Source organism: Syngnathus floridae, chromosome 11 (genome assembly GCF_059516105.1).
Source record: "Syngnathus floridae isolate MCC-2025c chromosome 11, RoL_Sflo_1.0, whole genome shotgun sequence".
NCBI lineage: Eukaryota > Metazoa > Chordata > Actinopteri > Syngnathiformes > Syngnathidae > Syngnathus > Syngnathus floridae.
In genome coordinates this window covers 12,047,732-12,073,538 of record NC_142423.1, presented here as the reverse complement: position 1 = coordinate 12,073,538, position 25,807 = coordinate 12,047,732, and the positions used below count along the sequence as shown (strand labels likewise).

The following is a 25,807-nucleotide window of genomic DNA, read 5'->3' as shown; positions in this document are numbered from 1 at the left end:
CCAGGTCACACTGGCCGACCGGTTAGTGACATGGCCTCATGCCCCGTACAACCCTGGTTCGATCCCAGTGGTGGGAACTTTCTCCGGCCCGCTTTTGCAAGTGTCTGAATACATGCATATAGGTTGCATGTCGACGCATTTATTTATGTATAAACGCCCAGTGTGGCCCCGCCCGCAAGTGGGCGGGGCGATGCAGCTGGCCCCTCCCCCATTGAAATGGCCCCGCCCCCTGCCCTACAAAAAGACAGTAGGGTAGGGTAGGGGCGAAGCCCCGCCCCCTCCCCTACAAGAAGACAGTAGGGTAGGGTAGGGGCGAAGCCCCGCCCCCTCCCCTACAAGAAGACAGTAGGGCAGGGGGCGGGGCTAAGCCCCGCCCCCTCCCCTACAAAAAGACAGTAGGATAGGGGGCGGGGCGAAGCCCCGCCCCCTATCCTACTGTCTTTATATACAGTATATATATATATATATATATATACAGTATATATATATATACTGTATATATATATACAGTATATATATATATACAGTGTATATATATATATACTGTATATATATATATACAGTATATATATATATATATATACTGTATATATATATATATATACAGTATATATATATATATACTGTATATATATATACTGTATATATATATACAGTATATATATATATATATATATATATATATATATATATACAGTATATATATATACTGTATATATATACTATATATATATATAGTATATATATATATATATATACTGTATATATATATACTGTATATATATACTATATATATATATAGTATATATATATATATATACTGTATATATACAGTATATATATATACTGTATATATATATATATACAGTATATATATATACAGTATATATATATATATATATATATATATACTGTATATATATATATATATACAGTATATATATATATATATATATATATACTGTATATATATATATATATACAGTATATATATATACAGTATATATATATACTGTATATATATATATATATATACTGTATATATATATATATATACAGTATATATATATACACTGTATATATATATATATATACTGTATATATATATATATACTGTATATATATATATACAGTATATATATATATACTGTATATATATATATATATATATATATATATACTGTATATATATATACTGTATATAAAGACAGTAGGATAGGGGGCGGGGCTTCGCCCCGCCCCCTATCCTACTGTCTTTTTGTAGGGGAGGGGGCGGGGCTTCGCCCCGCCCCCTGCCCTACTGTCTTCTTGTAGGGGAGGGGGCGGGGCTTCGCCCCTACCCTACCCTACTGTCTTTTTGTAGGGCAGGGGGCGGGGCCAGGGGCGGGGCCATTTCAATGGGGGAGGGGCCAGCTGCATCGCCCCGCCCACTTGCGGGCGGGGCCACACTGGGCGTTTATACATAAATAAATGCGTCGACATGCAACCTATATGCATGTATTCAGACACTTGCAAAAGCGGGCCGGAGAAAGTTCCCACCACTGGGATCGAACCAGGGTTGTACGGGGCATGAGGCCGTGTCACTAACCGGTCGGCCAGTGTGACCTGGGAGACGGCGGCCGTCTGCTCTCTTTTGTACTTACCCAGCGCGCGCGGAGCGCAATACTGAACGTATAAGAATGACTCGAAGTGAAAGCGGGGTCACTGCCGAGCTCGCCACGCTTGGCGAGTGGCTCCGTCGCTGCGCTCGAACACCTGAGATCCAGGGTTCGATTCCCCACCCCTGCTGCCTGCGCCGCCTGCGCCGCTTGCGCCCCCTGCTCCTCGTGCGGCCTGCGCCCACTGCGCCCCCTGCTGTCTACACCGCGCTGCGAAGCACACAGCAATGCGCAGACTATGAAGGAGGTGAAGTTTGTCAATACTCCCTCCTTGGAGCAAATATATAATCAATAACTTTTTTAAACTTTAGTAAGTTTTTTTAAACTTTAACTTTTTGTAACTTAATATTATAGGCTGTTCTAAAACACCATCTGGTATGCTTGATACACATTAGAGGTGTAAAAAAACAAAAACATATTCCGTCATTTACTTCATATGGTGTACCGGCACAAAGGTTTGCAGTGCTGAGGACATGAGGAGACCTAGAAGGAAGTATTGGGAGCTTAAGATCAGGGGATGCTTTGAGAATAATTGTCAATTTTTGTCTATGTGAAGCCCTTTGTGATTTAGGGCTATACAAATAAACTTGACTTGACGTTGCTGATGTATCAATGCCCGAGCGATTAGGCACATGGACGGGCAACCCCCAGCCTCGGGTTCGGATACGGCATTGCTCAAATTGACAAATCTTAGCAAGCTACAGAAGACTTTCTGCATCACATGAATATTTTTTAGCATGTGGTTTGGAAGTTTATTATGCGAATGAATTTGCTTGCTTTGTACATTTTAGAGACACGCACATTGGCGAGATAGCGGCAGTACTTATGTGTATTTGTTAGGTTGCTTTGGGCAGAACAAACCGCAAAAGACGGGTCACATTGACCCAGCTGTCTAATTGGGGCACCTATCATTTGTAATGTACTTAAAAATTAAAATGATTAAAAATGATCACGTAGAGTTAAACAGAGCATCAGACAGGTTGAGGCAAATATCTAGCATGTGGTTTAGACGTCTATCATGCAAATGAGTTTGTTTTGTACTTTCGACACACATGCACATTGGCGAGATAACGGCAGTACTTTATTTCTTAGGTTTTGGGCAAAACAACAAACGGTGCATCACATCGACCCAGCATCAGACAGGCTGGGGCAAATATGCTGCTACTCGGTGGCAGCACTTTGAATTCATCTAGCTTTTCTGATATGGTCAATTTCATAAGGATGCCGGTATGAAAAAGAACACTCTGGCCTTTACTTCACTCTGAACTGGGTGGTACCACCCAGTACATGTGCCGTGGCTGGCCGTGTAGCTACGCAACTCTGCTTTGAATTGAAAGCTAAGGTCCTGGAAGTTTCACGCTATGTTTATAAATTCAATTGACTATAGCAGCAACCTGGACTGGACAGCCAATGAAGACATCAAGCCCTGTAACAAAACATGCAAGAAGTTTCACATTCAAGAGATGCACCATCGATTGAGGCACATCCCGAATGATGACTGACACCAAAGTTGACTTTATTTACAAGACCACCAACAGGAAGCAAACACACCACTGTTGGTTTTATTCACAAGAATGCCCACATGATGCATGACGATTCAAAACAAACCAAAAAATGGCTCTGACTACATTAAAATAACAGCTTTTACTCATACAGAAAAATGTACCAACATTCTGCAAGATTCTGAGTTCGGTGGCCATTTTAAAGCAGGGTTGCCAAAGATGACTTATTGATCGCAGCAGAGACTGTTTGTACGCTTGTCGTTTGCATCTATGGGTGTCTGGCTACTTGGCTTTTGTCAACAATTTAGAATGCATCCAGCTTTTCTTTGTGTAGTTTAAAAAATAAATAAAAAGCCTGACACTGCATATTTAACAAGTCAATTTTGTTTCAGCCTAACTTTACAATTGTCTTATCATTGAGAATGTCTCAAATGATTCCAGTTTGTATGCACGATATACTGCCAATGCTTAAAATGGACCACTTGAATTCAGTTTACAGTTTAATTGCAGTTCAGTGGTACACACACAATTACAGTACAAAGAGTTCACTTCATGTATTTAAAAAACACAACAAAACAATATTGCAAAAATGACGCAGCGCTGAGAAAGAGAGGCCTCATGCAGACGGCCAGTGTGCACACCCAGTGAAAAAGTGGAAGGAGGGAGGGAGGGAAAGAAAGAAAGTACAAAAGGAAAAACAGTCATACTCTCCTTAAATGCTGGCTGGGCGCTCTGCCCTCTCCGTATCCGCACCCGTCCGCCTCGTGTCGGCCGCTCATCACGTGCGAAGGTCGGGTGATGGTTGGCTTCTCCCCCCCGCCGGCCGGTAGTCGACGTTTGGACTCATCCTCCGCCTCGTGCCACTGCAAAAAGAAAAACGGCACTCTGTTGCATGCGGTTCACTTCTGTGGACGTACTCATTACCTGTCTATTAAAGCTTGCTCCTATTTTAAGCTCCCTTTATTAATAGCGTATGCACACATGAATGTTTGTTTTCTTTTTATGTCTGTTCCTATATGAAGAATTCAATGCTTATAATTTCTTTCTTTGATGTAAAGTGCTTTGAGCTGCATTTCTTGTATGAAAGGTGCTCTACAAATAAAGTTTTTTATTATTACCCTCTGGTCTCGCGGTCCTGTCCAGTCCCTCTGTGCAGGCACTCGTCCGATCCACTGCCCCAGCAATCCTGAAAGGCAGACATATTGTGGTGGTTTTGGCAAGAGGAAAATTTTCACTAGCACCCCCCCAACCTTGACTAAGATAAGTTTGAATCAGGTAACTAGCGGCACGCACGGGCTGGCGCATGTCTCATACGGCCCTCCCGCATTGGAGCGATCCGGGTTATGAAATGTTTAACCCCTTACAACAAGGGAGGGAGGGAGGGAGGCAGGGAGGGAGCGAGAGAGCGAGAGGAGACAAGAGGCTTTGGTGCGCACTTAAGCGCAACCGGCCAGTTCCCCCTGAGTAGAGCTGGCTTGGCCCCGAGAGGAAAAAAAGAGGAAAACGTGACGTCACGGAGAGCGTCACGGAGAATCTCCTTGTCCTCGACACCGTCGACGACACTGGGACCCAGAATGGCAGACATTATACCCTGGTATTCCACAAAGGGCAAGGTATAGCCACGTTCCACCCTGAGTGCACCAGGCCATGCAGGTACTGCCGGGCGCATTGGAGAAAGAGAGCGAGAGAGAGAGAGGGGGGGGGGGAGAGGCAGGGGGTGTCTACTTTGCCGATTCGTATCTAGAGGGTCACAGCAACCCACATGCCCGTGCGTGCTACTAGTTACCCTATTCAAACAGGGGTAGGGAAAGCACAAAAGAAAAAAACAAAGTCATACTCTCTCGAAACGCTGGCTGCATCTGCACCCATCAGTCTCGTGTGGGCCGCTCGTCACGGGCCAAGGTCCGGGTCTGCTCCGGCCGTTGTTGGACTCGTCTTTCGCCTCGCACAAGTGCAAAAAGACAAACGGCACTCAGTTGCATGCGGTTCACTTCTGTCAACGTACTCATTACCTGCCCCCTCCCTGGTCTTGTGGGTGCAGCCCAGTCCCTCTCGGTGCAGGCTGGCGCTCGCCCCATCCGCTGCCAGCTGAAAGGCAGAAAAATAAGGAAATCTAATTAAAACCAACAAGTGTGTACACTACGCTTGCAGATTGGATTGCCATGTCACCGCCTCTGGCCAGCCTTGGCCAGTCATGCATCAGGCTCCTCTTCAACACTTGGTGACTGCTTTCTTTGGGTGATTCCTTCCTTTGCAACCCGCTCACCAACCGTGGGTCTGGTGGCCTCCGTCCACCGGCTCTTCGTTTCATCCATCTTCTCTTCCACCTTGCAAGACAAGCACAAAAGTCTCGCTTGCGCTTGCCGTCGCTTGCGCTTGCCGTCGCTTGCGCTTGCCGTCGCTTGCGCTTGCCGTCGCTTGCGCTTGCCGTCGCTTGCGCTTGCCGTCGCTTGCGCTTGCCGTCGCTTGCGCTTGCCGTCGCTTGCGCGGTCGCTTGCGCTTGCCGTCGCTGCGCGGTCGCTTGCGCTTGCTGTCGCTGCGCGGTCGCTTGCGCTTGCTGTCGCTGCGCGGTCGCTTGCGCTTGCAGTCGCTTGCGCTTGCCGTCGCTGCGCGGTCGCTTGCCGTCGCTGCGCGTTTGGCACTCAATGAGGGCTGCACAACATTTTGGAAAATTAATATGGCAGTATTGGGCCAGACTACTGCATTGAGGCAAGCTGTGCAAAATTCTTGGATGGAGGTTAACTATTTGATCGCAATGAGATCAGTTAGATTAGTTAACTTTAACTTACATCAATGACTTATCGTCTTAACTCATTACAAATAGTTAGGCAAGAAAACGTGTTTCATTTGAGACATGAAAAAAAAAATCTTTGCTGTCTTAAAGTGCATGTCAATAACCTAGACCACCATATGGAAGTTTTCCAATACACGTGCAGCCCTACACACATATCACCATTGGTGTCCAAATGGCAGCCTCGGGGCAACTTGATCAACACACCTCACGACTGAACACAACACTGCTTTGTAGCACTAAATATTAATGGCAACATTTCGTGATTGATTTAATGAATTTGCGTTAAAGAATTCTGAATTTGTTTCAGTATGCAGCCCTCAAGCAGACATTGGGACACCGCTGGTGTAATTTAAAAAATAAAAAAATCATTTCACACGTTGAAGCTGCGCAGTTCGACGCCTCCAGGGAAGCGGGTCTCCCTCAAAACTTCAGAGCGATGCCACAGCAGTCCGTTCACCTCTGATCAGATCGTGTCACATCCCGGTCGCCATCTGCAGAAACAGAAACAAATGTTAGAAACTCAAAGAGCACCCCAAGTTGTCGGTCACTTGCTTACTTGATCACAGCGGCTAGCTACTATTGGTGACCGTCGCCGGGTCGGATCGGGCTGTGCGCCCCCCCCTTTTGCGTCCGGCCTGCAAATGGCAGAACATGCAATGAGTTGGGCGCTGCTCGCATCATTACGTCTTCCTCGTGGACCGGCTTGCCCAAACACCGCCCCCTACACCTAGAGAACAAAGGACACACAGCTTAGATCAATCACGACAGTGGTAGGTTAGAAAAAGACAAAATGTCTCGCTCCAATGCTGTCCTACGCCTAGGGGAGAACAAAGAACGCAAGTACCACAGTGGTGGTAGGTTAGGGTTAGATGAAGTGCAACAGTGGCAGGTTAGAAAAAGACGAAATGGTACAAGTCAAATTGCAAAATTGGACATTCAGGGTCGGCTCGCTCCAATGCCGCCCTACACCGATGGGGGAGAACAAAGAACGCAGCAAGCACGACAGTGGCAGGTTAGGAAAAAAAAGACACAAAATGGTACAAGTCATATGGCAAGCTTGGACATCAAAGTTCAGTTTTGTCTCCATCCAAGTCACCACGTCCTCCCCCAAGTGAGCCGTCAATGGCAACCAAGCACAAGACACCGCTGGATCCAGATAAGCCACAACCTCTTAAGCAAGACCAACCGTCAGACCCCCAAACACTGTCCACACCTGCAACCTTTCCGTCGTGCACCCATAACCAAAGGCAACCACACTGCCCCCTCCTGGGCACATGATCCGCACATGTTGACTTTTGCTTTGGATAGGCCATTGCTCCTTTGGATAGGCCATTGCTCCTTTGGATAGGCCATTGCTCCTTTGGATAGGCCATTGCTCCTTTGGATAGGCCATTGCTCCTTTGGATAGGCCATTGCTCCTTTGGATAGGCCATTGCTCCTTTGGATAGGCCATTGCTCCTTTGGCTAGGCCATTGCTCCTTTGGCTAGGCCATTGCTCCTTTGGATAGGCCATTGCTCCTTTGGATTGGCCATTGCTCCTTTGGATTGGCCATTGCTCCTTTGGATTGGCCATTGCTCCTTTGGATTGGCCATTGCTCCTTTGGATTGGCCATTGCTCCTTTGGATAGGCCATTGCTCCTTTGGATTGGCCATTGCTCCTTTGGATTGGCCATTGCTCCTTCGGATTGGCCATTGCTCCTTTGGATTGGCCATTGTGCCTTTCATATGGAATTATACTTTTCCCATTCAGCTCCTCTTGCAGCCTACAATAACACACAGACAGTCATTAATTGTGTGCAGGGAAGCTAAAACTCGACAACCATTGTGTGTTGGGAAGCTGAAACTTGACAAAAACAGGTTTTCACCTGGTTTAGGACTACTCTTCCTCAGTGTCCTCAGCATCACTGAAATAGCTCCTCAAGAGCCTCCGGCTTGCTTTCTATAGAAGGATGCTGGCTGGGCAGCCTTTTCTTGTGCTACAAAAGACAAACAGAAGTTATTGCAACAAAAGTAGATATTTTAATTTTATACATACTAATTAGAGTTTTGCAGTTGAAAAAATATATCATCATATTGTAGTAAATCATAATAATTCAGGATTATAATTCATATTTTAAATTCATCATTCATCAACTCACCTCACATTGGACAGATGATCCAGGTTGGCGGCGTCCAAAATGGGAGAAAATAACACGCGCAAATGTTTGTTGCGTAACGGAACGAGAGCGGGCGGGCGCCATCTTTGAATGGATTTGCTCTGATTTGGACATGACGTAGCAAATTCGTTACATTTATCAGTTTGCATAACACGGAAATGGCACACGCATAATATAAAATAATATACAAATGGTTTAGTTTACTAGAGTCAAACTAACATTTCTTATAGTCAGACAAACACGCGCTCATCGGTGGCGTCATTTACGAACCTTCTACAAACAAACGAATGAAAAAAATGCTGGCCAGCATTACAAAAAAAAAAAAAAAACGCGAAAGACATTTAAAATACCACCAAAACGCGCAACGACGCGACGCAAAGTCGATTGTGCCGTGCCGTGCCGTGCCCAAACCTCAAGCACTCCCTAGTCAGCGAAAATCCTGCAAGAAATAATAAATGGCATCATAAGAAAGTGCAAACATTTGCTCACGGGCTAAATTGCCTGCGGTCTACAATTTACCTCCAGGCCCACCGTCGCGGTGGACGTGACGTTGCCGAGTCACGAGAGCACGACAATCCTGCGACAAACAAAATTAAAAAAAAAGCTTGTGAGAAAAGGCAACAAACCACACATTTTGGGGCCGATGTGAAAACTCTCCTTGCGCTCTCCAGTTAACTTCGACGCCTACGGTCGCCGTGTGAAAACATGGCGTCCGTCGTGAGAGACGGCAGGAGACGACAAACATTTGCTCGCATGCTCGCTTACCTGAGAAACCGTCCGCCGCCACGCGCTCGGTAGCACCTGCATATGATAACTCCCCTTGAGCACACCTGTCTTCAATTCACCTAAAGCCCTGACGTCACATCCGTCAATTCAAATCTTCTTCTCCTGATCGTCCAACGGCGCTCGGCACACTGTCGCCACCAGGTGGTCGCCTGTCATGGTGACTACTGTGGAAAGGGTTGCTTCGGACTATCCGTTAAAACTTTGAACACCGAACATGTTTGGATGGATACCCTGCAGTAGTGATGTGCATTCTAGTTCTTTTAGGTGAACGAATCTTTAGAATCCGTTCACTCAAAAGAGTCGTTCAAACGAATCGTTCAACGAATCCCCCACCCCACACACACACACACACAATGATACGGCTTTTTTTTTTTTTTCAATAACATCCACTGGAAATAACCCATAGACATCAAACAATACAACTACCCCAAAATTATTATACATGATAATAATTGGCTCGGGTAATTAACACATTTCTTTCTATAATACAATACTTACACACTGATTCGTTGGCAACCCGGTCGTGAACGGTAAGACGCGTCACTGACTCGTTCCCTCACTGATAGGATTTGTTCTTTTGGAACGAATCGTTCACTCACCAGCCAACACGAACAGCAACACACACATAAACTGAGTATGTGCCGATGCCACAACATGAAATCTCAAGATTCTCCGATTTGCCGCGCATGCACGATTAGCAAGTGGCTGACCAGGCCTTGCGCTAACTTACCTGTGGTTTGGCGATTCTCTTTACAATGCGCTCGGTATTTAATGTTGGGCAATTTCCCACGGCACAGCTGAACATCTCTCATGGCACACCAGTGTGACACTGGTTGGGAAACACTGGTCTATAGTATGTTCAATAATTCACTTGACAGGAGTTTGTTGTGCCATCCTCCCCCACGGCTTTTGCAATGTTCTAATTATTATGCAAATTGCTCCTGCAGGGTTTGAAGAGCATCAGGTTTTCATTAGATTTTAAGATGAGTGCTAATTTATTTAGTCGTGTGTGTGGATGCATCACCGCTGGCTGGCGTGGGAGGCAAATGCTGCCACGAAAAGAAACGAACGCTCGCATGCATGTTATCTTAGATTTTTAAAACTCCATTTGCCTACTGAGCCCCGATACGAAGGCGATAAAAAATTACGGGAACAGGAATCGTGTTGAGATTAACTTGTTTACCTCGGTTTATCATATTTATATTCAGCTCCAGTCTCCATCCAGCACTGCATTTGCCTGCCATGAACTTGAATTTTTCATGATCGTGTAGAGTAGAGTTGTGTTTGACACCTGTGGTTTAGAGCATGCTGTATTTATCGTGCCAACTTCAGAGCATGTACACTTAGAGGTCAGTTTAACAAGTCCACAAAATAGTACTGGTGATATTGGACGGTGATAAATTAATATTACCACCGGATCTGTAATCTGACAGAAATCAAAATGCCGCCAAAGATTTCTCAAAATATAGGAACGAGGGGGCTTGTTGTGAACATCTTATGTAATTGTCACATCGCTCTGCCACTCCACAGATGGTCCAGCAGAGGTGGGCAGTAATAACAGCACATCTATTTCGACATAGCAGCAGTGAGAGCTCTTATCCCTCTCAGCAAGCCTACACTCTGACAGGAGCCTGAGCTCGTACTTGATGAGCGGCACCAAGGCCACATACTCTAACATCATTAAAAATGGATGCCGATGGCTAGGAGAACGTCGCTACGAAGGTCCCGCAACACACGTGGCCCGAAAGTCAGATAGTTGTCATTGAATAGAGCGCTCATCGATTTTGATGAGCAAGCAAGAGTGCTGAGAGACAGGCTGGTCCCTGGAGATATTTAAGATTGATGCTTTCCTCATGACGTGCGTGCCGTCTCGCTTGAAAAAGGCCCTGATGAAGGGGAGCAAAAAAGCCACAGATTATTGGTATGGAGACGTACAGTAGCTGAGCAAATGCATGAGTAGAAAATATATCCTCATTAATTTCTTCCACGTGTCAGAGTAAAAAAATAGCTGTCGTTTGCATGTTTGAAATATAGTAAGTTGAAGCTGTTCGTATCTGCAGTCCGCCCACCAATGCATAACGAGCAAATCATTTGATGACTCAGCATTACATAGTGTTTTGTATATTAGTAGACAGCTAGGAAACAACTCAAATAAAAAAACGAGCTGTTTTTTAACTGGAAATGCTGCTGATGTTCAGCTCAAAAGGCCACCGTGCACTGCCGGCACTAAACAACAATGAGCACATTTAACTCCTGGTGGCTCTGTAATGGTTTTACATCCACTAGGTGGCCAGATATTCCAAACAGATTTAATGACACCGGGCTTCATTACTTTTACTATGGGCCGTTCGGTCCCCGTACAATTAAAGCGAGTTCTTAGATCGAGTGGCCAGCAGTAACTCGAATCCTCAGCTCAGGCTCAACCGGTTCAACATGAAATTGGAATTTGCAAGGCCAATTCAGGCCAGAATCACGGCAGGACTGCTTCACCATGGCAACATGCTTGCGTACAATACTCTGAGCATCTGCCCTCATGTGCCATGGGATGCCATATTTTTCCGTCACCACGGAAATGAGTTCATTATCTTCGTTCAGATTTGGAGGCTCCCCACAGTGCACCACTTTTAAGCACTCTGGTTCATGCCCCTTAATTCTTTCTAAACTCGATAGTCTGCTCACACTGGTTGATGGCAGCAGAACGGTTCTCGAATGATGTAGACATTAAAAACACACACAGCAGAGAAGAAGAAACATTTATGTGGATAAGTAAGATATCAAAGGGCATACTGCATAAGACCTCTCGTTGAACCCTGCTCAGGAGAAACGTTTTAAGATGCTCCGAGAGTTATAGCCTGGTTTATCTGCGGGCTCTGAAGGATTTTGACATCTACATCGGGTTCAGTTATTCTCGATATCAAAAAGCCCCACTATGCTTTGGCAAGATGAAAAAAAAGCATGTTTATTTCCCTTTGGTTTTCTTTGTTTGTGTCAGATGTGTGAGAGTAACGGGAGGAGTGTGTGCCGGTGCAGGGGGAGGATGTTTGTTTGGTTTATTTGAGAGGGTGATAGAGTGGTTGTCAACTCTGACTGTCTCATCTGATCTTTTAATTGAAAATGCATTAGCTTGCTTCTACTTAATCTTCAAGGCAAAATAAATAGGTGACAGGAAAAAATGAAATGGTGCCTAATTGGGGTGTTTTCTTTCTAATAACTCAGGCTGCTGCTACATCGTTTGTATACTAATTTAAAAAGATGATGGGTAACAGATCGGGGTCAATTGTGTTGCTAGACTACTGAAAATAGAGACGCGTCACTATGAAACCTTTTTATCCATCTATATTTCCGAGCCGACAAAGTATGTAACGCAACGCTGACCTCTAGCGGTCACTATAATATTACACGCTTGAAATGTTTACAAAGGGCACCCAAATCATTATGACACAATTATAAACAAATAAATATTTATAATTTATGACACTTTCTCAGACATGAGCTCAATACGAACATCAAATTTAGTTTTTGGTACATTTTGATACATAGATATTTGGAACAACCACATTGTTTCCCTTTATCCGAGTTTACAAAACAAACACTGGACTGCAGGGCAATTAAAAGCGTATATTTGAATGTCATACTAAGGCAAATCGAAAGCCGTTTGAGCATTTATTCAATATTTTTTGAGAGCCACTTTAACGTCCATGTAGGCAACTAGTACACTCTGTCCTCACTTGGAAGAGAAGTCAGTATATAAATAGTCCAAACTACATCAGCGATTGTCCTTTTTTTTTTCCACTGCTATATACTTTCACACACTAGTCGTACAAGATAAAATTAGTGCTACTAGTGCGTGGCACTTGTGTGCAGACACACACACGGCAGACCAATGGACAGCTGCTTAAGGGTAAAACATACTTGAGTTTTTGTCCTCTTGTGTTTCAAACTGATGCCAGGTCAGTTTGAAGGGGATACGATCAGGAGGAGACGGAACCCGAGTGACTATCAGCGTCCGTGGAGTCGTATTCATCAGCAGACTCCGTGAGTGCTGGGTAGGGCCTCGGCTGGTCCAGGTTGACATACGTGACATTCAGACTGATGTAATGTTCTCCTTCGAGGCTTGAGAGGATGCTGGTGATAGCAGACACCAACGTGGCAAAGTTAGGCCTCAATTCTGGATCCGGGTCCCAGCACTCGAGCATAATGCTGTACCTGTAACAACAAAAACAATTTGAGTACATTTGACACAAGATCATTATTTACGTATATACACGATTTGTGACATTTTTGTTTTGGTGCTGATTGATTCTGATGAAAAAAGTAGGCACCTTGGCTCACTGAAGTTTGAGAAACACTTAACTGAAGTTGGATGTGAAGCAAGAATGAATGGCTTATCTATTCTAATCTACCACATGCAAAGGGATTTGTCATTATCGTATTTTCGAAAGAAAACATGTTTCGTGGTAACGGGATGTGTGTGTGCGTGTGTGTGTGTGCTGTTTCTGTTGGGCATATTAACTCCAAAACACAAAGTATTGCTTAACACAGTGTTTCCCAACCTTTTTTCATCAACGACACACTTTGGAAAAAATCTCGAGGCACACCACCAACAAAAATTTGTTTGCAACAGCAGTGATTAAAAAAAAAAAAAAAAAAAAAAAACATCCCACATTTGCATTCACAAAACAATGCATTTGGAACCATAGACTGTTTTAATCTTTTGGTTCTAAACCGTGGGGCAGTGAACCGGCGCCCCGATACAAGTGATTATAGAAAGACTTACAGAGGGCCAGGGCAGTACTGAGGCTGAGGAAGGCGCCTGCCCTTCAATAAGTAGTGCGTGATGTCATAAGGGTCCACTTCAGGGTAAGGGCTTGCTCCTCTAGTCAGCATCTCCCACATCAGCACACCAAAGGACCACTGCTCCCATGACACCAAATATGAGAAAATAGCAAAACATCAAATATCATTTTCCCTTGATGGAGACTTGACATTTTGTTTTGCTTACCACATCGGACTTGGAAGTGAATTTCTGTGTCCGTAGACTCTCGATAGCCATCCATTTGACGGGCAGTTTGGCCTTTCTGTGGTCTTGAATACTGTAATACTCCTTGTCAAAAACATCTCTGGCCATGCCAAAGTCTGCCACCTTGACTGTGTAAGATTCATCCAGCCTAAGACAGAAAACCAAAATAAGATGTCAGTCGGTCGATGGAAGAACTGATTTTTCTGCGACCCACATGCAGTTGCGTGCTGCGAGATCTCTGTGAACAAACTTCTTCTGAGCCAAATACTCCATCCCCTTGGCAACCTGCAGTCCGAAGCCAATGAGATCTTTCACAGTGGGGTTCTAAAAAAAAAAAAAAAAATGTTTTTGTGATTCGAAAATATTTTATTCTTCACACGAGTCGGACAAAGAATATCCCACCCTCTTCTCGCAGCGTATGAAGTGGCGCAGGTCTCCGTGTTTCATGTAAGGCAGAACCACCAGAGGAAGACCTTCCTGTGGCAGGAGGATGCCCAGCAGAGACAGCACGTTGATGTGATGGAAACTCTTCATTATGATACCTTCCTTCAAAAACTGCTCCACCTCTTCGACATCCGTTATCCCTAATGACACGGCATGTTTGGAAAAGGTCCATAGGATCTCAGTGAAACCTTTGGAGCAAACAATCATGACTCACTATTCAAAGACTTGACAGCGCAGTGTTTTTCTGTATTGCTATGATCCGTGAAATATCCATGATAGACTGTTCCAAAATGACCTGGACGAGGAAGAGAAAAAGGTCAGAGAATGATCGCCCCTAAACACACCACTTCAGTTATATCTTACCCTTCCCAATGATGCGATGGTGCTGCACGAGGAGCATTTCAGCCGGAATAAGAACATCCTTTACCTCCTCCAATAACTCTGGTCTAAAACTGGAAATGGAAATTTTCTCTGCAGCCATGAGAGGCGTGAGAGTAATGTCTATACTGCCTGCAGCGTAGGACAGGCTGGGGAAGGCCAAAGGCCCGGCGACGGGAGACGGAGGATTTAGGGGTGCTACTGAGAAAAGGATATGAAAAAAAAAGTCATCGGTCAGACAGCTAGCTAGACTTGTGTTCTGAGTCGGAATGTCACCTCTCCTGTAGTCGCCAACCGGTGATAACTCAACAGAATTTGTCCCAGAACGGCTTCCGCAGTGAGCCAAACGGTTCTCCACCATGGAAGCTGAAAAATATTTCACGTTGTTTTAATGATCAACCACTCATGAAGTGCGCAGACAATGAAACACTGAGGATGTTCTGCTTGAGAGACTTGCAACAAGTCAAGGTCCACGCAGCTACCCCTACCTTTCTTTTTCTTCCTCAGGTGCTTCATGACAGCAAAGGCCAGCGCTGCCCCGGCTACCAGAGCTGCGAGGATCCCGAGCACGATCCCCACCATATAGTGGCTGCTGACCCTTATTACTCGACCCACATTGTGGACCTGTCCGTTTATGGAGATCTAGAAAGCCATTACACAGTCCGTCATAAATTGTGAAGGAATTCTGTTCTCATTGCACCATTTGTATACTCTGTATAAGTATATGTAAGTATAAGCATATATGTATAGTACGTATATGTACTGTATAAGCATAAGCAAATTTATATGTATAAGTATAAATATGTATATGTAAGTATAAGTACGTATATGTATAAGTGTGAGCATAAGTATATGTATGTATAAATGTAAGAATATGTATGAGTTTAACTATAAGTATGAGCATAAATATAAGTATAATGCTAATTTGCACCTCACTGATTGCCAGGTTGTGTGCGTGCTAATTTTATTTTGGTTTCTACAGAAAACTCGATGATATTTTGTCCGTCCAAAGTAAATGAAAGCCCTGTCAACGAGAAACGGGGATACAGCTTCCCGCCTCTGACTAAACAGTTCCTCAGTTAACATGTTTTGTTTTAGTTGTTCATTCCACAAAATGGATAATCGTATTATTGCAGCTTGAGGCTGTTGTTGAATTTCAGAGACTATGTGGGTTTAATATGATAACATTTTTTATTCTCTCTGAAAATATTGCCTAATGTCTTTATATTTGATTTGGAATGACTTTGACTTAATGATGTTGGGAATTATAATCAATTTATTGTAAATGATTAGGATTAATGACTAAGGTCTTTTGTTGTTCATTTGGAAAGATTCCTGTGGTACTCACCTTCACAGGGAGTCCTTCACTTGGGATGGTTAAGTTTTTGGGAATCCTGCAGGTGATTTCATTATCCAGGACTTTAGCATCACAATCAACGCCGGCCACCGTCATGATGATGGTCATGCAGGAGCTAACCAGATTTAGTTTCTGATGCTATAAACGGTGAGGAAAATCAATTAAAAAAATGATGGTCATGGAAAATGCCACAACTGACAATCCATGATCAGCTCTTACGTGGAGTGAAACTTCATCGAAGCCAGGATATAAATGCAACTCGTGTCCTTCTGTTTCAAAGGGTATTGGCTCGCCGTACGGGTGGTAGGAAAACTCTTTGTTCCAAAGTCCCATTGCTCCATCCATGTCGAAGGAAAGCTCTCCTTCCTCTGTCTCGTCCCGTGGGAATACCGGAGTGACACATTGCATCCTTGTGGACAAGGCCTTGCCAATGCATTCCTGGAAACAAATGACACATATTTGAAAAAGCCAGTATATTATGAAGACTTTTTTTTTCAAGGTACAGGAGTCATTCGGGGCTTGATACCCTTGTCACAGGCTTCAAGTGGCTCTCATTAGGTCTGAAGTGGATGATAGTACGATAAACAGAATCCAGGTTCTCTCCTTCAATCAAAATATTTGATCCTCTGGAGTTCAAGCACAGACAAGTTATTTCAAAAGAGAAAAAAAATCGATTAAATTTTATGAAGCACTAGACTTTAATAGTGACAGTTATTTTGCTGTTTTACTAGCCTACCTGTCAAAGCTACAATCAGGCAGGACGGCTGTAATCTTGGGGTTTTCTTTGTAGTAAAAAACCTTTGTTGTGATGACGGGAGACTTGTCGATGAAAACACTGAGCGGTACGTCCCTCACTTCTGAGATGGGCTGGGACAGACAGACGATGGAAGACATATTGTCTTTGGGCTTTGTGACTCTGCAAAGAGGCAAACAGATGACAGTTGAAATATATCGACACATTTTCAATCAATATTCATAAAGGGTGAGGCATTCTTGAAATTATAGTTTACAAAGCCAACAAACATGATGGGGCACATCTGTGGAAGAACTTACTTCAGGAAGTCTCTCAAGGTAGTACGATTAAAAAAAAAAACATTTCAGACCTTTTTATAGGACAGGGCACACCATCAAGTGTGACTCTCCTTGTCCTTCCGGCATCCAAGTGAGCTCCAGTCACTGTAATCAATGTTCCCCCAATGAGAGGTCCATAGTTGGGCTGGATCTCTGTGATGTTGGGTATCTGCATACGATTCCATCAGTTAGGACACAAAAGATCTAAAAAAAAATGTTACTCCAGCTCAAATTCAAATTTACCAGAAATGTAAAACCGGCCATTTGTGCCTTGCCGTCAATGGCATATCGTCCCTCCACCTTCATGCCTCCCTCGCCCTCGTGCACTTCCACTGTAACATTGACTGGTTTTGACAGATCGGTAGCCCCGGAGCGAATCTTACACACCAGGCTAAAAATAAAAGGACATAAAAGATTTGGATCAGCATGTCGTGGAGCTTTGTGAAATATTAGAGATGATTGAAATCGTTCAATCGAAGACAAAAGTGCACCCAGTAGGAATTTGTGAATTCCGAGAGTTTTTTTTCCACATAATAAATGATACCAATATAAAGTTATTACTTTCAATAGAACAGATGCAAATTGAAGCTCACATAGTTCACTCACTGTGTGTTGTTACTCTTGACAGGAAGCACAATGCATGATGTCTGTCCCAGTCTAACCTGGTGGCTTCTGGAGGTAATAGCGGGTCTTAGGGGTGACTGGAACTCCCATCCACACACTGTTAACTCTGTTTGTCCGTCAGGGGGAGCAGTCCGCGGGAAGAACTGCATCGATGAAGCAGAACTTACAGCACGACTTGGAAATGCAACCGCTATTGGGTAAAAAATGATTTACATCTTATCCAGGAGTCAAGAAGAAGACTAACCCCGGTGATCCGTGGCGGGCAGGACTCATTCCGCCAATGACTCGAGCACTCGCTCTCCCATGAACACACCCCCGAGCACCAGCCACAGCTCATAAACTTCGGGGCTCTCAGACACATGGCACAAGTCAGAAAGTGTTGACATCCCGGTCCTCTCTGTGGGACTCGAATCATCTGGAAGTGATATGAACAATTCGAGATGAATACGCATTAAATGTGTATTTGCTTTTTACCTTGTCTCCGACCACAAACAGGAGATACTCTGATGAGTAAACTGCAGCAATGGAGGAGATCCTTTGGTTCTCTGCCAAAGAGTAATTGGCAAAGATAATCGGGCTGGATCTTGTCAGCACCAGCTGCAAGCACAAACACGATTCAGCATGACAACACATGAATATCAATACAATCACCTCAAGGGCATATTCAAAAGAGAATGAAGCGGACCTGCAGCAGTCGACCGTTGGAGGTACCGATATGGGCAACGGTCTTGTTGTCAATGGTGGTCACCAACAGAGAGGTGAGGAGGACATTTGTCATCTGCCGGTTGAAGAGGTCCACTCTGTAGTAGGGCTGGGAAACCATGGTTGGATGGTCTCTGCATGTGGTATTGTTCTCCATGCTCTAGCCAAAAGGCCACAAGCAGCAAACGCAGATGATTTAGGATTGATTGAACGTGACTAAAACTCATAGGCGTTGTCTTCTTCTTCTTCTGCCTTGAAAAGTCATTGCGATTGGCTCACCTCATGAGGACAGCTTTCACAGGGCTGGAAGTGGCAAAGTCCCCTGGACAGTTGCTCGGGTCCAGATTCACAGCAGTCATCCACCCCGTCGGCGATGGCCTCGTTGACGTTGTCCACAGGGAAGGCACACAGGGCTGAATCGTGCTCGGTGACTCCATTGTCATCCGTGACGGCGAAGACTCCATAGAGGATGTCATCCTCCTCCTCCGCGCCCAATTCTTCAGCCAGCTCCCTGCCGGCTTTGCCAAAATGTGCTGCCTGAACCACATTGTACACCACATCCCTGTAAGGTTCACCGACCACGTTCCTCCGCCGCCGTTTAGGTTCAAAACGACATTCGAGGATGACCTCGCGGTATCGTTTCATCTCCCATTCATTCCGCGGAAGACGGCCCAGTCGAGTTTGAAATGGAGATGAATCCTGGTCCGGACTCTCTCGTTGAACGGAGAGGAAATACACAAACTCTTGAGTGAAAAAGCTGTAGACATATTCAATGTGGTAAGTCCTCCTCAGCCCGGGAAGGACAGTCAGGCCACGGACGTCGCGGTAGAAGCCGTCTTCGGTCGCCAGAGGTCGACGCACAGATATGGACTTCCTTCCGTAACGCTGAGTCACACTTTCATTGACGGTAGCGGCGACAAAGAAGTAGACCGTCTGACCTTCCTCCACCATGGTGACTTTGGTACCAAGAGGACTGGCGACACAGTCGGGACAGTAAGCGGCAGAGTTTGAACCGGCTCGAAACAAGCACTTGGAAATAGATGGTGGCTCTCCGTCGTTGGTGAGTTGGTGAAAATAGCAAACACCATACTGGGAACTTCCACATGAATACAAATACATGAAGAGGGTGTCCAGCAACAACACCTGATTATTTGTGTCCTCCAAGAAGTTGGGGTCTCTGTCTATTTGACACAAATCACAAACCTGACATTCCGGACTCCCCACCGGCCCGGTCCGAAGTCCCCATGTCTTCTCCAAGCTTCTGTTGACGGCTTCGATGACATTTTGCGAGGCTACATATACTTCCTGGTAGAAGGAGTTGTTGACAATGTTCTGGATCGGGCCACGGGCTTGGAAAAAGGGCATGGTGTAAACCACCGAGAAATTGACTGTGTTTGGGGCCAGGGAGGGACAGCTGGCCAAGGCAAAGGCCAGCAGAGTCTGAAGACAGACACACGTGGGGGTCCGGCCGGCCATCCCCACCTGGGATGCAGAGTCGGCCACCAGCACTCGGGGTCACCTCCAGGTGTGATGTCCACACAAAAGCATCTTTAACACCAGGTTGAGGTATCTGGATGAAAGGAATAGTCAAGATCGAGTAAATGAACAATTGTTTAGTGTTGGAAATTACTGCTAGCAGGAAGGGCTGTCATAGCGGAGATCTGCTTGGATGCAGCTCAGCTCACACTAAAAATAACTTCATTCACAGTTTACTGCCCTCAGCAAACTGTACTAGTACGGTTATTCATTTTTATTGTGTAAATACAGTGTTACCTCACACTGCTGTGGAGTGAATCAAATTTATTGGACGTTGGTCATTATCAAACATTTGTCTCCAAAAATCCGTGGTTTCTATGCTTTTGGTAAATTTCTAGTTTTCCAGAATATAATCTATTTATTTCCAGACACTAGGTAGCACTTGAAAGGTCTCCATCCTGTGCAGACATTACTAGTCAATGATTAACTCAGCACATCACACTAAGACTGTGCTCGCAAACCCTGGCCTCTCTAGTTGACATTCATGTCACAACTGTTACGTGCTTCATGAGAGGAATGATGTCCATGCATGGATGCGCTGAGAAAAGTCACCATCAAATTGCCCGTCTTTTCATGGCTTAGCATTTCATGTCTACTTATAGCGACAAGCAAAGTCATGAAAATATTTCTGAACAAATATTTTATGTTGATTTTTCAAAAGGCCCAAAGTTATTATTTAATCTCGAATAGTGTTTTAAATTAATAATTCATGGAACGTCACATGTTTTGTTACAATTCAACAAGTGACTGAAAGGTGAGGGTCTTATTGTGGTGCCATTGATTACGTTCGTAATCTAGTTGTGATTTATCAAGCAAATAGCTCCAACTGAATTTTCTTTTTTCTTTATTTGTTATTTAATGTTATTTAAAGGTAAGCTTGAAGGTTTTACTTGGGGCTAAATCAGTGTCGTCAGTAGTCAGGAAATTGTCTGAGCAACCTGTTTTTTTTGCTTGACTGCTAATTAGACAAAAGAGGATAACCATTTTCCATCTATCAATAGCAAAATATCCGCTGGGATTTGAAGAGGCGGGCTGCAAAAAGTCATTATGTTAAATGCATTGTGAGCCAAGACAAATATTGATTAAGTGGAAGGGCAGGCAAGCAAATGATGCACCTTGGGGGCTGCTATCTCTGAGAACTGACTTATTTATTTCCCCTGTATTCTTCATGGTAAAACTACACGGAAAAGTGATCATTCAAAAGTTCCGTGACTGACAGTGGCCCTTGAATATACTTCCATTATATATCCTTAAATTAAATTAGATTTTCTCTCGTGTGTCACGTGAATCCAATCATTATACAGGAAAATTAGTTTCAAGTCGTGTTTATCATTCTAAAATTAAAAGATTACAATTAGTACATAACGTCAAAAAGTGCGCTCATCATTTAACATCTTAATTTATTTGAAGAGTTATTTTGCTCATGTTGATAAGGCGACATGACGTCATACCTGAACGGGACGTCAGCAGCATCGTAGCCTGGTTCTTGGCGTTCTGTCCCGCTTGTCAGTTCTCTGGTTTACCTAATGTGAAGATAGCAAGTAGTCCGAGAATTGGCGTGGTTCATAATTTGGATTTCTCTGCTCGCGACTCACCGCACGCTTTCGTGCTGCTTGCTCCTCCTCGTCCCCACGCCTCTCGCTTGACAGATGCCCGAGACGCCAGAGGCGGTTCAAATGGATCCAATCAGCTGACTCGCTTATGTTTACACTTGCGAGATTCTGGCACAATGCAAAACTTTAAAATTGAACAGGAGAAATGTATTGTCAAACAATTACCTCCCTGTCACTGTGGGAGGTGAATGCAGTTGTGCAAAAAAAACCTACAATATTGATTATGTTGGTTCTTAGATCAGCTCTTCTGATTGTTCTCATCAGGTTGTGCTTGACTAACCGTACTGCAAAATGTTCCTTTACAGTTAACTTGTTTAGGAAACAGAAGCGCATGTTTAATGCAGGTACGCATAACTCAAAGCTGATGGTACTAAAGCACTAAAAAAATAAGAGATACCAATGTTGGTAACTAAAGTTTTAGTGTTATATTTTCTTGTAATGTAAAACAGACAGAAAGATGCACTGTTTAATACTTTTATTTATACACAGTATTTTTTTTTAATTTACGGTCCTAAATCATTTAATTGCCATCAGTTAAGGCAAAAAATGTGGACCAAAAGAGATTAAGTTTACTCAAATGCAAACTGATTAAAGCATTTTCATCGATACGTAAGTGCAATGGTATTCTAATTAAAACACAGAAGAAGCTGACGACCTTACAGTTCATACAACCCACAACTGTGATCCATGACATTTCTGTGAAGTGTCATTTCATGCCTGAACATACCATAATGTAAGTATGATCATGGTCGTCCCAATTAACGGTCATCATATGCAAAACAAAAACAGGAATGCAGTTATTCATCGTTACAATAGAAGAATTCAGTTATCACTGATGTGGAGTTCAAGTTAAAAACTTTTGTAAGTCATGTAAGGTGTGTTGTGGATGCTACGAACAGTTCTCAACCATACTAAAAGTAATAAAAATAAGATATGGCTTTAAAAAAAAATTTCAGCCATATACCTGCTTTTACCGTTAATTTAATGGCAACTAGGCGTGCATAGCTTTGATACTGAATTTAGGCATAAACCCGAATCAACATGTTCAGGCTTTACACGGAGAAACGTCAGTACGTTAAATGACTCAGGATGAAGAGTCGATCCTCCTCCTTCCTAATCCATTTCAGTAGTTTGTTGACAGCAGAAATGGCCAACGCCTTTGTGCCCAGGGGACTGAAGCACAGGTAAAGCTCAAAGCCACTAGTCACCTGCGGGGGGGGAACAAACTGCATGAGTAAACTTCACCTTTGAAAAGAAATTCTATTTAATCCAGTGATCGAAAACACCAACACTCACCCATGCCATCATGTTTTCAGTTTCACCACAGCGGTAGAAGGAGCGTACGGGTCGTGTCGGATGGTGCACGTAACTGTGAAGGTCCTGGTACGAAGCCATGAGTCTCTCCTGCTCTTCCTCGGACTGGTACAACAAAGGAAACTCTGGACTGGAGGCAGAAAATCAGATTAACTTTGATTGATTTGAAACCCAGAGTGAAATATAAAGCTTCCCACCTGGTATACAGCCCAGAGCTCTTTGATTTGTACATGAAGTGCCTGAGTTCAGGAATGCCCACTTGATCCACCGAATAGCTGCGAGACTTGAGCGCCTCCTTCAGGGCTTGATAAGCACTGCGCTTATTCAGCCTGTCGAGAAACTTTTGCTTGCAGTCAGACATGTTGAAAAAGTCCTCTCGGTCAGTTGAGACCAGGATAAGGCACAGCTCCGAAGCAGGTTCCAAATAGGAAATGTGAGCATGGAAAAATCCCGCGGTGTTGAACTTTGGCAGACAGATAGGCGTCCAGCCTTCTCCCTCTCGAAACGATGAAGAGGAGCCAACCAGGTTAAAGACCAAGTGCAAGTCTATGTGGTGTAGGAACTGGTCCTTTTTCCGAACCAGAGTAACCAGGCGGTCTCCGGCCAGAAGAATGGAGAAGACGAGATTTTTGGATTTGGCCGCCTGTAGACTGGATGAGATGACGTCCCGGGACGAGCTGGGCAGCGGCAGGCAGGTGACGGCGCTGAGCAGCAGGCCCGGGTCGCGGTCCAGCCGATACAGAAGGTTATCGGTGAGGTACTCGGAGCCGGCCAGCAAGCGACGCAAGTCATAGTTCTGCTTGTGTTGGAAGATGTGGTTGAGCTGGGTGAGGGTGAGCAGGCTGACAATCTGATAGTAGACATACTGCAGCTCTCTCAGCAGCTCTTTGTCTGACAGACACGTGCGGGACACGCCCACCAGGACCAGTGGACTCTTGGTGAGGAAAACCACTTTGCAACCATCTGAGAAAAGAGATGTTCATTTAACAAAGGTGTCCTTTCTTTGGCATGCACTTTCTTTCCTATTCAAACTAATTATGACTTTTTCGAGGTGAAGTGTGTTCTAACCTGCATGGATGGAGCGGATGACATTGTTCTCGGCCTCAACAAAAGATACGAGGGCCATCATGACTCCCATGGTGCTGGACAGGGCCTCTTCTGTGCCGTAGCGGCTGTAAATTGGCTTTCCTGCCTCGCTCAGCACAAACATGTGCTTCTTGTGGCTCCTCCATGCCTCGCTGAACACATCTTCCTCTTTGGTCCTGCAGTCTGAAGGACTTTTGTGTTGCTCTTTCACAAGCGCTCTGATGCCCTCACCACACTCTTGGGATTTGAGCATCTCGGCCTCCCTGCGAGCCTCTTCGGCCTCTGCGGTCAGATCTTCAAAGGACTGCCCGTGGACAAACATGGCACTTTTCTGACCTGCACCTGTGTGAACCGATCATGTTCATTCACAATGTGTTAAGTGTATGATGGAATGAGCAAGACAGAAAGTTTAAAAGAAAACAACAAACTCTATAAAGATAACAAAGAGGATAAAAGACACAACAAGGGTAAAAGTTGGAGTAGTTGAAGAATTCGTGGCAAAATTCATGCAATCACTTTCACACCAAAGTGAGGTTAATAAGTGACAATGTTATTCTGTATGCATGTTTCGTCACACAGCAGAGCACACTGGCTACTTTTTCCTAGCAGACAAAGTCAGAAAAGTACTGGTGGAAACTTGAATGCTATCATTAACCAACGATGACTTTGTTGTTCCATTAGTCGCTCCCGTAAAGTCCGTTTGAAACTGAGCATGCATAATATTGGGAACCTGCAGAAACAACTGAATATCACCAATGTTACAACAGGCATCTTCCGAACTCTTGAGATGATGAAATGGAGTGAATGGATTGCAGATTGATTTGTGGTTGAATTTGGAGAGCCTCACCTGGTTCTGTTCCCTCCACCAAACCTGGTGTAGGACTGTCAGCTCTCTCAATACAAAGATGGTGCCCAGGTGTGAGGGTACCATTCTCCCATGGCACAGACGGTCTTTGGCGTTCTCCATCCATCACTATTACAGCGAGCACATACACACACCTAGGAGAAAGTACACACGCAAAATACATTATGGCCAAATTCACATTTATTTGCATATCATTAGGCACTTGTGATTTTGTATTGGAATAATAAATGCATTTACCTGTTGGGATAATTGTTGGCTACTTTACATTATAGGGAAAATATTACAGAACGGCATTATAACACATCTCAGTGTGACATCAAATTAAATCTACTTGTCATCGTGGATTTGTAATATTTTGTGAACTTTCCAATGTCGATTTTCAAAGTAAAATTGAACGTACTATCAAAACTAGGGTACTTGGAAATTCCATTAATAAAGATGTCATTTTTGTGTTTACGCTGTCTTGATCGGTTTCCATAATTCACGTTGTATACGCGAAAGACGTCAGACATACTCGAGCAGAAACACGACTAACTTGACAACCGACTTTCGATCGGATGGGCGAATTAAGCCTTGACGGTTTTATGCAAGAAACAAATAACCACCTTTCATTTCCAGAACTGTCACCAGCTATGGACACTGCTCTCCGAGGAATCGTCCCTTCTCCTTCTTCTTCCTGGTTGTCAACCGTAGATACATTTTTGGCCAGCACGGATGCGGAAGTGAAATTGTGGGATATGAAGTTCTCCCCACTTTGAGACCTAAGAAGAATCGCCTGCGAACTCTTCCCAACCACTGATTAAAATAAAAACAGATTAATTAAAACAGTAGTTAAATCACGAAAAATAAAACTGTCGTGTGTTATAGGGATAATTCAGCAAGTAAAAACAAGAAGTAAAAA

General features: G+C 44.1%; 3 protein-coding genes across 12 annotated transcripts; all 3 read right to left on the bottom strand.

Annotated features, from left to right (window-relative positions):
* Positions 1–2,846: 2,846 nt before the first annotated feature.
* LOC148391139 (uncharacterized) lies at positions 2,847–9,698 on the bottom strand. 7 transcript variants are annotated; one of them, XR_015861463.1, is made up of 10 exons: positions 8,876–8,980; positions 8,630–8,687; positions 8,093–8,549; positions 7,820–7,930; positions 6,511–7,717; positions 5,330–6,445; positions 5,173–5,248; positions 4,998–5,102; positions 4,279–4,346; positions 2,847–4,023 (listed from the first exon to the last, which is right to left on the bottom strand). XR_015861463.1 is itself a non-coding variant. In XM_088390734.1 (10 exons), exons 1-5 carry the CDS (start codon positions 8,915–8,917, stop codon positions 6,428–6,430), a joined length of 225 nt encoding a protein of 74 aa, XP_088246860.1. In that variant the 5' UTR covers positions 8,918–8,974; the 3' UTR covers positions 2,849–4,023; positions 4,279–4,346; positions 4,998–5,102; positions 5,173–5,248; positions 5,330–5,487; positions 6,331–6,427. The 7 variants fall into 7 exon arrangements, 5 of the variants coding, with proteins under 5 accessions (XP_088246859.1, XP_088246860.1, XP_088246856.1 ...); XM_088390734.1 differs by lacking the exon at positions 7,820–7,930 and having other exon boundaries at positions 2,849–4,023; positions 5,330–5,487; positions 6,331–6,445; ... (1 more) ...; positions 8,522–8,549; positions 8,876–8,974; XM_088390730.1 differs by having other exon boundaries at positions 2,853–4,023; positions 4,998–5,107; positions 5,174–5,248; ... (1 more) ...; positions 6,331–6,445; positions 7,820–8,549.
* An 841-nt stretch (positions 9,699–10,539) lies between these two features.
* On the bottom strand, positions 10,540–21,756 carry mst1rb (macrophage stimulating 1 receptor b). 4 transcript variants are annotated; one of them, XR_015861245.1, is made up of 23 exons: positions 21,624–21,756; positions 21,480–21,551; positions 18,772–20,062; positions 18,476–18,652; positions 18,265–18,387; positions 18,035–18,205; positions 17,773–17,933; positions 17,410–17,557; positions 17,199–17,335; positions 16,832–17,011; positions 16,622–16,721; positions 16,315–16,533; positions 16,087–16,233; positions 15,227–15,380; positions 15,015–15,104; positions 14,724–14,939; positions 14,575–14,655; positions 14,319–14,500; positions 14,131–14,240; positions 13,899–14,064; positions 13,674–13,810; positions 12,809–13,102; positions 10,540–10,782 (listed from the first exon to the last, which is right to left on the bottom strand). XR_015861245.1 is itself a non-coding variant. In XM_088389348.1 (22 exons), the coding sequence occupies exons 3-22, from the start codon at positions 19,966–19,968 to the stop codon at positions 12,868–12,870; spliced, it is 4,131 nt and encodes a 1,376-aa protein (XP_088245474.1). In that variant the 5' UTR covers positions 19,969–20,062; positions 21,480–21,551; positions 21,624–21,755; the 3' UTR covers positions 12,060–12,867. The 4 variants fall into 4 exon arrangements, 3 of the variants coding, with proteins under 3 accessions (XP_088245474.1, XP_088245475.1, XP_088245476.1); XM_088389348.1 differs by lacking the exon at positions 10,540–10,782 and having other exon boundaries at positions 12,060–13,102; positions 21,624–21,755; XM_088389349.1 differs by lacking the exon at positions 10,540–10,782 and having other exon boundaries at positions 12,060–13,102; positions 21,480–21,542; positions 21,624–21,711.
* A 345-nt stretch (positions 21,757–22,101) lies between these two features.
* On the bottom strand, positions 22,102–25,664 carry mon1a (MON1 secretory trafficking family member A). The gene is made up of 6 exons (XM_088389353.1): positions 25,512–25,664; positions 24,889–25,040; positions 24,024–24,383; positions 23,153–23,918; positions 22,938–23,085; positions 22,102–22,849 (listed from the first exon to the last, which is right to left on the bottom strand). The coding sequence occupies exons 2-6, from the start codon at positions 25,010–25,012 to the stop codon at positions 22,709–22,711; spliced, it is 1,539 nt and encodes a 512-aa protein (XP_088245479.1). The 5' UTR covers positions 25,013–25,040; positions 25,512–25,664; the 3' UTR covers positions 22,102–22,708.
* Between the last annotated feature and the right edge of the window lie 143 nt (positions 25,665–25,807).